This window comes from Impatiens glandulifera, chromosome 2 (assembly GCF_907164915.1).
Source record: "Impatiens glandulifera chromosome 2, dImpGla2.1, whole genome shotgun sequence".
Classification (NCBI taxonomy): Eukaryota; Viridiplantae; Streptophyta; class Magnoliopsida; order Ericales; family Balsaminaceae; genus Impatiens; species Impatiens glandulifera.
This window is the reverse complement of record NC_061863.1, coordinates 4,319,560-4,331,784: the sequence shown is the minus strand read 5'-3', so window position 1 is coordinate 4,331,784 and position 12,225 is coordinate 4,319,560. Positions and strand designations below refer to the sequence as shown.

The following is a 12,225-nucleotide window of genomic DNA, read 5'->3' as shown; positions in this document are numbered from 1 at the left end:
AATGTAATGTATCGTAATATATCGTAAATGTATGAGATTTTTTAAATTTTGGTATATCAAGATATACCGAAATACCGAAATATTTTTATAAGTTAATATATATATATATATATATATAATTTATAAGGAAATAATTAAATAAATTTAATATTAATTTAATTATAAAAATATAATTTTTGAATAATATCAAAATATAATTATACTGAAATATTATTGTATATATGACTCTCTACCTTTCGAATGCTATTGATTTTTTTTTTAAGTTAATATGTATTTTAGGTATTAAAGGTATAATACTGATATTGTACCGAAATTAAGGTATACCGAAATCAATGTAAGGAAAATGTATGGATTTTTTGTATACCAAAATTAAGGTATATCGAAATCAAGGTATAGAGAAATCAATGTAAGGTAAAAGTATGCAAAAATTGCATACCGAAATTTTAGATAAGGTATAAGGTATGAATAAAATATTAAGGTATACCGTAACAACTCACTCCTTCCGTTTTCAATATTTATTTTTTTGCATTTCTCCTCTAATTTAAAAGCCAATTTCAATTATTTTCTAAGTTATTTTTATTTTCGTTTGATGTTAGATTTTTTGTTTTTTTTTTCTAATAGAAGAACATGCATAAAATATCTAAAAATAATAATTATAAATAAAATATTTTTACCTTTTTTTATAAAATTTAAAATTTAAATATAAAAAACTATAATAATTCAATCAATTAAAAATCAAAATAACCTATATTTTCTTTTATAAATTTAAAAAATAAATCAATAAAAATCTTAAATAATTCAAAAAAACTCAATGTTTCTATTTTATTTGTTTCATTAGTATATAATAAATATTGTATTCAGAAATATATGGCATATTTATATCAAATATAAGTCTTAACTTGAATATGAAAAATAAATGGTATTTATTTTTTATCTAGTTATATATTCATAATAATATTATTATTAATAATATTAAGTTTTTTATATTTGTTCTGAAAAACTTGTGAAGTAGATCGAAGAGTTATTAGGTTTTCATAAGAATTTATGAGTTCGATAATATGTTGGATAGAGTATTTATATTATTTTCTTATTGGTATGTTTTTTTTATGTCACGTTTTGATGTGATGATTTTTTTATCATTTTAATATACATTGACTATTTTTAAAAAATTAATAAATTTTTATTTTATAATTCTTTTATAAAATAATAAATTTATTTCAACTAAATATTTAGAGAACCAACTATGTATGACATCGTAAATTAGGAAGTGAAACATATAAGATAGTTGTAATAATTTTATATAAACATTTACTTGTATTATAAAACTTATTTATTTTTTTAGGATATCTCCTACTAATATACATTTGTCCAATAATAAAACTAATATGAAATAGAATGTAAGTGCACCATTTATGTCTATTTAAATGTTTATTTAACCCATTAAGATATCTCAAAACTAAAAAGTTTTATTTAAGAGATTAAATATTTTTAAGTTAGAAATTTGAATTATGACTTTATAGGAGATAATGCTAATTTTCTAATAAACTATAATTTTTAAATGTAATATGTGACTTTCACTTTAATATTTATTTTGCTTCAAATTCACTTGTAATAGTAAAATGTGTAATTTTATTCACTTATTACTTACCATTCATGTTATTTAATTTTTTTTAATGTAAATGTTTAATATAAACAATTTTTTTACTAATTACATTTTATTGTAAATATTTTAAATCTTCAGCATAGCATATGTATATGTTGCATCTCATCGACCCTGACACGAGTAGTCCACATTTAATGTTATTTTTTAAAACTGATATATGACCATTTTCAACAATTTGCGTGATATTTCATTTATAGTTATAATCTCGTAAATTTATAACTCTAAAAGTGATTCACATATTAATTTTTTATCAAAATTTGAGAGAAATATTTTTAACACTTCAATTCGTCCTACAAAGTCATCAACTTTGATATTGTAACACCCAAAATTAAATAATATTACCAGTGAGAGGAAAAAATAAACTAAAAATTATCCTGGAGTAACACTCAAGCTTATCAAATTTATTTGTTAAATATTGATCACCTTTATTAGTTTTTTGCCATCTTCACTAATAAATGAATTAGTAAAATAGTTTTATCTCTTAGATAAACATGAAACTAAAATATCTGTTTCTTTATTTGGATTTTAGTTATTTATTTGTGTTTACTTTTTAAAAATTTAAAAATCTAACACGATACTATTATTTATAGTTTTTTTAAAATTTTGTTCTATCAAACTTTTTGCTATTTTATTTTACTTAATAAAATTAGGGTGTTTTAGGTGGAACAAAATTTCTTAGTTATTTTTTTCTTAACTTGTTATATTTTATAATATTAAACACATATAATAATTTTGTATTTTAACTGACTAACCTAATAATATTAATGTGATCATAATAAAAAAATATTAAGTTCAAATATAAAATATCTTATTAGAGTGTTAATTTAGATAAAATAATGTTTTAAAATTTATCTTAATAATATATATTAACAAATTTAATAATATTTCTTTAATTTTACTCTAATTCTAGTTATTTTTAAATATACACTTATTTTTAGTCAATGGAGTATCATAAATATATATGTTTAAAAAAATAAATATTTATTAAGTTTAAATACATTTTTATATTTAATAAAATAGTAAAATAGAACAAAAGAGTATATATTATTATTATTATTATTATTATTATTATTATTATATGAAAACAAAATCTAAAAATGAATAAAATAATAAGTCAATTAATATTAAACAAATGACCCTAAATTTTGTGTCGGACACTATATCAACGGATTGTTGAAAATCGTAAATAATAAACCCAACCAAGGGCAAAACCGTAAACATTCAATCCGAAACCAGACACCCTCTCCGAAACGTTTAAATGACAGAGATGGAAGAAAATAGAGAGAGAAAGAAAAGTCGACGTCGAAAGGAGAGCGACTGGCCACATTTATCAAACCCCTTAAATGCAAAATCCCCACTTCACAAAAAAAAATTAAAAAAAATTGAATCTTGTTCTTCTATGTGAGAGAGAGTCAGTGATTGTGTGTGTGAGAGAGAAAGAGAGATTGTGTTGTGTGTGTTCATCACTTCATCATCGTCAACTGCGCCGCTAAAGGCGGAAGCCAAAGAATCAGGCTATTAGGATTCTTTTGATTGAATATTGATTGTATGTATTAAGATTTGAAATCATTCTTCTTAAATCTTGTATCTTGTTTTTGTTTTTGTAATTTGTATAGATATTAGATAGATCTGAATGTCAGTGTATATATGCTTATCGATCTAACAGAACTGAAGAATGAAGATGAGCTGCGGTGAACGATTCTTCTTCTTCTTGTTCTTTCTTACTAGGGTTTAGTATCTTGTATGTAACGATTGTACAATGGGTTGCTTCTCTTGCTTGTTTACTCGGAGTAAAAATGTATCTGATTATGATGAAGAAGATAGTTCAAAGCGAGTAGCTGAATCATCAGGTAGTTTCATGTTTCATGTTTCAAATTTCACTGTTGATTGTTGAATACTCTGGATTATTAGTTTTTAGTTTTGTTGATGAATTGATTTTGCTTTGTATGCAGGGAAGGGGAAAGGGAATAGCGAAAATGGTGGTAAGAGTTAAGATTTAAGAGTGTGTTCTTGAATTTGATGAAAGGATTTACAATTGTTAACTAACTGTATATATGTTTGTTGTTTGAACACTAAACTATGATTAGGTTTAATGAATAATAAAGGGAAGTATGGTGGAGAAGGAGATGAAAAGAGTAGAGTTGCACGAAGTTTCACATTTCGCGAGCTTGCTAACGCGACGAAGAACTTTAGGGTTGTTAATCTGATTGGGGAAGGTGGTTTTGGTAGGGTTTATAAAGGAAGACTTGAATCATCAGGGCAGATGATTGCAGTTAAGCAACTTAATCCAGATGGTCTTCAAGGAAACCAGGAATTCATTGTTGAAATTCTTATGTTGAGTCTTCTTCATCATTCGAATTTAGTCACTTTACTTGGATACTGCACTGATGGTGATCAGAAGCTTTTGGTTTATGAATACATGGCTATGGGTAGCTTGGAAGATCATCTCTATGGTAATTTTATCTTTGATTATAATGCAATGTTGGATTTTGTATTGAGTTTTGTTTTTGTTTTTGAGATTTCAGATCTTGGTAATGGTACTAAAGAACATCTTAATTGGTTGACAAGAATAAAGATTGCTGTTGGTGCGGCAAAGGGACTCGAGTATCTCCATTGTAAAGCGAATCCACCTGTTATTTACCGCGATCTTAAATCTGCGAATATATTGTTGGATGGGGATTTCAATCCGAAGTTATCTGATTTTGGACTTGCTAAATTGGGTCCGGTTGGTGACAACACTCATGTCTCAACCCGAGTGATGGGAACTTATGGATACTGTGCTCCGGAGTATGCAATGAGTGGAAAACTGACTCTCAAGTCCGATATCTATAGCTTTGGTGTGGTTCTATTGGAGCTGATCACGGGTCGAAAGGCAATTGATGCCACTAAGAAACAAGGAGAGCAAAACCTTGTCGCCTGGGTGAGTTTTGCATTTTTCTTTATAAGTGAAGTATTTTTTTAACCATTACATAGAAAGTCATGACAATTGATCACATAAAGAAAGAGTCTAAAACACCTTGATTGAGTTAGCGTGCTCAAATCTTGCCTTACAAAAATAGAATTCAAATTGTTGAAGACTGCTAAAAAGAATAGTCATCTTGAAATTAGAGACTGAGATCTCAATTTCGATTCTTAATAAAAATATCTTAACTGAAGTGGGGTAATTGTGGTGGGATGATTTGTTATAGCCTACCGAAATCATGCTCTTACAAAAAATAATTCAAAGTGTTGAAGTCATTGCTTCAAATTGAGTTTCTCGAAAGATCTTAGGTAAACCTGAAGTTGAAATTCAGTTCTGCAAGCTTTCAATTTTCTCTACAGGGTCTAAATTTTTTGAAATTTTATTGCAGTCGCGTCCATTCTTAAAGGACAAGAAGAAGTTTGCGATGATGGTGGATCCTCTTCTTGAAGGAAACTTTCATCAGCGCAGCTTTCATCACACAGTTGCGATAACTGCAATGTGTCTTCAAGACGAACCAAACTTCCGCCCTTTAATAAGTGATATTGTTGTAGCTCTCGAGTATGTTGCAAACCAAACAAACAAATCAGAATCCCACAAGTCTTCTTCCCGCACTCACCACCACCAAGGAGCATCACCATCTCATTCAAAATCCAATTCTTACTCCAGGCATTCCCCGAGTTCTTGAAAGTTCATGACTGGTTTGAAGATGATGCATACAACAACGATCAAGCAAGAGTTAACCTAGTGGTAAGAACATACACATCTATTTTCACATCCTTATATGATTTTGCCTCAATTGTTAAATTTTACAAAAGAAGATCACTTGAATGACCTATATTTAGATTGTCATTTCATCATTATGCTCGATAAAATGAATTCATGGCTAACCGATTCTGAATAGACAGCCCAACAGAGATTAGGGCTTGAACAAAGAACATTATGGTTCATTCTCTAGTTCTTTATTTTTATTTTCATCTGAAAAACAATGGGAATATGGTGGTGGGTACTGTTTTAGAGCAAAAAAATTGGACCACAGTGTTAATAATTAGGTGGTGGGGGTAGTGTTAATTTGTGGCTATTGAATGCTTGTCTTCTTTCATAGTTAGTCATTTTCTTCTTTTTCTGAATCTGCCTTTTACATGTTGTAGCTATCTTCTATGTTTTCTTAAAATAATAGTTAAATATATATATATATATATATATATATATATATATATATATATCCCTTTAGATATTTTATTTGTAATTTTTTTTAACCTACTGTGGTAACTCAAGTGATAACCGATTTAAGTCTCGGATTCAATTCCTTAATGGGAGGCCATTACTATAGGATTGTGCTATCTTCTTCCCCAAGTGGTTATGACTATAGGGATTGTGTTAACTTATTAAATTTTGAAAAAAAAACATCTATTTCGGACTCAATTCCTAAATGGGAGCCATGACAGTAGGGTTGTGTTAGTATTTTTTCCTGATTGGGAGGCTGAGGTTATGCTATTCAAAGAGGTTATGATTGTGGAGATTGTGCTAGTTTCTTAAATTTCGAAAAAGAATAATAGTTAATATTATGAAATGCAAACTAAGGCAGGATGTTTGCAGTTATAATATTAACTATTGAATTATTATTATTACCTAAACTTTATGGTCACCTCCACTTTTTTTAAATGATAACAATCGTTATCTTTAATTTCTTATAAATTATTAGTTGTTGTTGGATTATTATTATTATTTAAAAAAAAGTATCATACATATAGATTTGGTAGTTAATAATTTTTTTATTTGTTGGAAATTAATTATTGTGTTTAATTGCAGGATGGATGGATGGATGGATTAAGTGAAGCAACAAATAGTTTACAATGTGTATGTATATACATACATCTTGCTTTGGTTTGGGCACTATTATTTGTGATTATTTTGAATGTTAAAGGTAATGTAGAGTTTTTTTTTTTTACTTCTTACATATATATTAGTAATGAGGCACTTTTGAGTTGTGAAAATGAAGAATTTTTTACTTTGGTTTTGGATAAAAAAATAAATTGGACTTATGATATTGGATGTTTTAAAAGGAGTGTTTTCTATTAATTTGTCTTTTATTTTTCTTATGGTGGGGGTTCATAAGTGTGATCTTTTAAATATAATGTACCTGGTATTTATTTTAGTTAGTTTATTTTTGCTATAAAATGAAACAAAAATGTTGAGATTTAGAGAATAATACATTATAGATAATGTTAAAATATATTTTTGCTAATATGATATTACATTATTATTGATCATTAAGGTATTATTTATGATTATTAAGGTATTATTTATGATTAAGGTATAATAAATTTAAAAAAAATAATTGGTTCAAAATAATTAAATAAAGTTATAAAAAAAGTTTTGAATACCTATATTTTCTCTCTTCACTGTGAAAATATTAAAATTCATAATTTTGTTTTACGTCAAATACAATCAGATGAGATCTAACGACGGTCTTATTCTCATATACTCGATTTGCACACCTTACACAAGGACATGCAATCGATGATCTACCCGTAGACCTTTCAGTAAATTTTATGAATTTGTCAACCCCTCAATATATTTTAGAACATTACAAAGTATAGTCATTCATATTTTGTCCGGGGCTTCTATTAGGACTAGACAAAATATTACTATGTTAAATAAAGTATATTATTTCTAAATTATTCATAAACCTAACTAGTCCAATAATTTAACGCACAATTCAAAAATTTACGATCAACATATCTTATTAATCTAATAATATAACATACAAATAATCTAACATAATCTAACCTACAATCCAATTATCTAACATACAATCCAATAATCTAACATATCTAACATATAATCAAATAAATTAATTAACATATAATCCAATAAATTAACATATTTAACCTACAATCCAATTATCTATCATAATTTAATTAACATACAATCCAATAATCTAAAATGTCTAACCTAATTTAATCTAACCTACAATCCAATAATCTAACTTAATCTAACATAAAAATTCGGATAATCCAATAATCTATTTGTCAAAATTTGGATAATCCAATAATCCAAAGAAAACTAACCTGATGATATAAAGCTTAACTGAATTTGATTAAAAACACAATAATCTGCCCGCCAAATTTATGGAAGAAACAATAATCTGTCAGCCAAATTTCTTCAATAATCTGCTAGTCAAATTTGATTGAAGAATCAGATTACAAATATAATATATATATATATATATATATATATATATATTAGATTATTTGAATGAATTAGAGGCTAGGGGAGTGAAGAACTTACATGGCGTCGAACTACAGCGGAGCGCATGATCAAATTCAGGAACCAATCAATTAGAAGAAGAACCAAATCTTAAACCTACAAATCAGGAACCAATCAATTAAAAGAAGAAACAAGGAAAAATGTAAACCGCAAATCATACCTTAACTCTTGTCGGCGACGACTTGATTGGTTCAGGGCGGCAAAGCGACGACGATGATCAACTTCAACTCTTGCTGGTGACGACGACGATGAATTTCAACCTTGGCGGCGACTTGATTGCGGAACGGGAGTGGCAGCGGAGAGCGAAGAAAAAAATATGAAAAAGAAAGAAGAGGACGACGCATTCGAGTTTTATTAGACTATTAGTAACGGTTATTGAGAAAATCGTTACTGATACCCCTTGTGAAGATTAAACGGCAGGACACAAATCAGTAACGGTTTTGAGAATAACCGTTACCAATAATCTATCAGTAACGGTTTTAAAGGGAAATCGTTACTGATACGCCTTTAGTAAAATTTAAAGTGAAAGCCTATCAGTAACGATTATTCTCATAACCGTTACAAATACCCTTTGTGAAGATTAAACGACATAACATATATCAGTAACGGTTTTGAGAATAATCGTTATCAATACTCTATCAGTAACGATTTTGAAGGGGAACGTTACTGATACGCCTTAAATAAAATTTAAAGTGAAGGACTATCAGTAACGATTATTTATAGAACTGTTACTGATACCCTTAACTAAAAAAAATAATAAAAACACTAGTATTTATATTGGTGTTTTCTTATACCCGTTACAAATAATTTTTATTAGTAACGATTTTATATAGTCGTTACTGATATCTTAATAGCAGTAACGATTTATTATAACCGTTACTAATAAAAATTATCTATAGGGGCGTTATAGCGTTGTTCCTAATCTTCGTTACCGAAGACTGCTTTTCCACTAGTTTATATAAAAAATAATTTAACGTTATATAAATAAATAATTATATTAAATTTAAAGTTAAAGCAATCTTTTAATTATAAGATATTGATTATTGAATCTACTATTTATCTATAAAATATTAAAATATTTAAAATAAACAAAATAATATTAATAATTATATAAAGATATTTAATTATAATATTTTTTGGCTAAGGCTACTTGTCACATTAACATTAAGAGTCATCCATTAAAATATTAATCTAATATCAGTCTTATATTGAAAACATCGATACCAAGATTTGGATTTAATGATGAATATAAATGATATTTTTATTTTGTAAAATATGTCAACCCTTATAACTGTCAGATTTTCTTTTGGTTTATTAAATATTTTTAAATGTGGATTGGTTTAATTATAAGGTCACCATCTTGTTATAATAGTTATCTATTTAAATATAAAATTAAATAAAAACATGCTTTGCCAAATAAAAAATATTATTTCAAAGAATAGGCTAAAAATTATTTAAAATCTTTAATATATATATATATATGGTTCAACTAGGGTGATAGATATAAATGAATCACAATATATTCAATACAATATATTCAATACTAGTAGGATACCCTACGTTGTACGGGAAATTAAAATGTTCTTATATAATTACCAATTGTAAAATAATTCATTCAAGTTACTTCTTTTTTTTTCTCTTTAGAATAAAGTTGCAGAGAGGTTGAAAAAATATTTTTTCTTGACCCTTCAATGACTTTTTTAGCACTTGGGTGTCATATTTTTTAAAATTACTTAGATTTGAGTTGATGTTATACTTTGTTTGATGTGACATCTTATTTAGTCGGATCAAGCTTTTTATTTCGAAATTTTTTTATCCGAATAATTCTCATAATCTTCGGTGGATCGTTTACTGTTTATATCCTCAAAGTTTTTATAAGATATATAAGGTCAATCTCAATCAAGTAATATGAGCCACCAACTATTTTATTTAGAAAGAAAGGTAGACGTGGTTGTTGAAATTGGATTTTGTTGATCTAAGATTATTTATGATTAATTATAAGTTGAAAAATTATTTGGGTGGAGAAGAAAATAAAAGTCTGGTTTAATTGCAGAAGTTTTATAATTAATATTTAATGCTAAATTAATGAGAATTCATATTGTTGTAGATTTTATAATTAATATTTTATTATACGTTTTTGTTAAAGGTTTTATAATTAATATTTAATGTAAATTTATTTAATTAGAAATTTGAATTAATATTAATATAATTTAATTAAGAAAAATATATAGGAGAGAAAGTAACTTTAAATTATACTTGATGTGAATTTTTATTGTTAGTTTAATAAATCATATTAAAAGTTATTATTATTATTATATATATATATATATATATATATATATATATATATATATATATATATTATATGGTAGAGAAGAAAATGAAAGTCTAGTTTAATTGTAAAATTTTATAATTAGTATTTAATGCTAAATTAATGAGAATTTATATTATTGGAGGTTTTATATTAATATTTTATTATACGTTTTTGTTGGAAATTTATAATTAATATTGAATGTAAATTTATTTAATGAGAAATTTGAATTATTATTAATATAATTTAATTAAGAAGAATAGATTAGGAGAGAAAGTAATACTTTGATGTGAATTTTTATTGATGTTATTATATATATATATTATATGGATTTTTATATATATTATATGGTACTATTTTGTATATTATAAATATTTATATATAAAAATAAATAAATATTTATTATATATAAAAATAAATAAATATTTATTATTAATAAGTTTATTTTAAATTAATAAAAAAAGATAATATATTTATGTTGTTGGAGGTTTTATATTAATATTTTATTATACGTTTTTGTTGGAAGTTTTATAATTAATATTGAATGTAAATTTATTTAATGAGAAATTTGAATTAAAATTAATATAATTTAATTAAAAAGAATAGATTAGGAGAGAAAGTAATACTTTGATGTGAATTTTTATTGATGATATTATATATATTATATGGATTTTTATATATATTATATGGTACTATTTTGTATATTATAAATATTTATATATAAAAATAAATAAATATTTATTATTAATAAGTTTATTTAAAATTAATAAAAAAAAGATAATATATATATATGAGAGATAAAATAATAAAAATATTAATTAGGAAAAAAATTAGTAATTATAGAAGGAGAGATAAATTAGTAATTATTATAAAAAAAAATTTAGGGATTATTATTATAAATATTTGTAAAAGAGAAATTAAGAGAGAAAAATATATATATAATATGTGAGAGAAAATAATTAATATAGAGTATGAAAGAGAAAAATAACAAAAAAAAAAATTATTAATTATATTAGGTGAGAGAAGATATATATATTATTATTATATATATAATTATTATTTATGAAAAAATTTGTAATTATATTGAGTTATATATATATATATATATATATATATATATATATTTCCATTAAACAAAGAACTAAAATAATAAACAGAAAAAAAAATTCTTATATAAAATTTATTTAGGATAACACAAAATCATCAACTATAATAAGTTGGAGAATTAAATTATTAAATAATACCATAATCTTCTAGCCATTCACAGAAGATTGACTCTAGCCTTGGTCATCTCTAGAATCACAGAGAAAGAAAACTCTAGCCGTGTAAATAGAAACCATCTCCACCTTCACCGGCCGACTACATTCAAAATCCGTCCTATACAACTCAAAACGCATCAACCCACCAATGTCATACAATTTTAGACCGGCAAAGGCTGAATCTGCATCAGATAACTATTTGTCTACCCTTCACAACTCCTTTAGCCAATCTTACACTCGTCTCTAGAATCGCAGTCGACGCCATCGCCAAACCTTCTTCCCTTTCAAAGATGCAACCTTTATCGTTGCTATCTAAAACTTTACGCAATTTCTAATGTAATTGGCCAGAATCGGATGATCCAATCGTGCTCAACAATCCATGGGAATTCCGAGTTAAAATGTAAAAGAAAACAAGAGTAAGAGAGAGGAGGAAGAAAATATCAGCTTGTTTTGATATAAGATTATTTATAAGTAGAAAAAATATTTGGGTGGAGAAGAAAATTTTAATTGGTTTAATTACAGAGGTTTTATAATTAATATTTAATACTAAATTAATTAGAATTCTCGGAGGTTTTATAATTAATATTTTATTATACGTTTTGTTAGAGGTTATATAATTAATATTTAATGAAAATTTTGAATTAATATTAATATAATTTAATTAAGAAAAAATAGAGTAAGAGAGAAAGTAATATTATATATATGAGTTTGTATATAAACCTCTATATTAATATATTAAGCATTATTATATATATTGTTA

The 12,225-nt window shown here is 25.4% G+C and overlaps 1 protein-coding gene across 4 annotated transcripts; it reads left to right on the top strand.

Annotated features, from left to right (window-relative positions):
• The first annotated feature begins 3,022 nt into the window (after nt 1-3,022).
• LOC124925661 (probable serine/threonine-protein kinase PBL21) lies at nt 3,023-6,672 on the top strand. 4 transcript variants are annotated; one of them, XM_047465729.1, is made up of 7 exons: nt 3,023-3,198; nt 3,330-3,513; nt 3,616-3,651; nt 3,751-4,116; nt 4,189-4,583; nt 5,014-5,372; nt 6,439-6,672. In XM_047465729.1, the coding sequence occupies exons 2-6, from the start codon at nt 3,423-3,425 to the stop codon at nt 5,308-5,310; spliced, it is 1,185 nt and encodes a 394-aa protein (XP_047321685.1). In that variant the 5' UTR covers nt 3,023-3,198; nt 3,330-3,422; the 3' UTR covers nt 5,311-5,372; nt 6,439-6,672. The 4 variants fall into 4 exon arrangements, with proteins under 4 accessions (XP_047321685.1, XP_047321688.1, XP_047321684.1 ...); XM_047465732.1 differs by having other exon boundaries at nt 3,023-3,513; nt 3,616-3,645; XM_047465728.1 differs by having other exon boundaries at nt 3,023-3,513.
• The last annotated feature ends 5,553 nt before the right edge of the window (nt 6,673-12,225 follow it).

Bases quoted from the DNA above. Each gene is read 5' to 3' on its own strand.
- LOC124925661 (XM_047465729.1), top strand. From the start codon at position 3,423: ATGGGTTGCTTCTCTTGCTTGTTTACTCGGAGTAAAAATGTATCTGAT. The intron at 3,514-3,615 runs GTAGTTTCATGT...CTTTGTATGCAG, and splicing joins GCGAGTAGCTGAATCATCAG to GGAAGGGGAAAGGGAATAGC. The intron at 4,584-5,013 runs GTGAGTTTTGCA...ATTTTATTGCAG, and splicing joins AGCAAAACCTTGTCGCCTGG to TCGCGTCCATTCTTAAAGGA.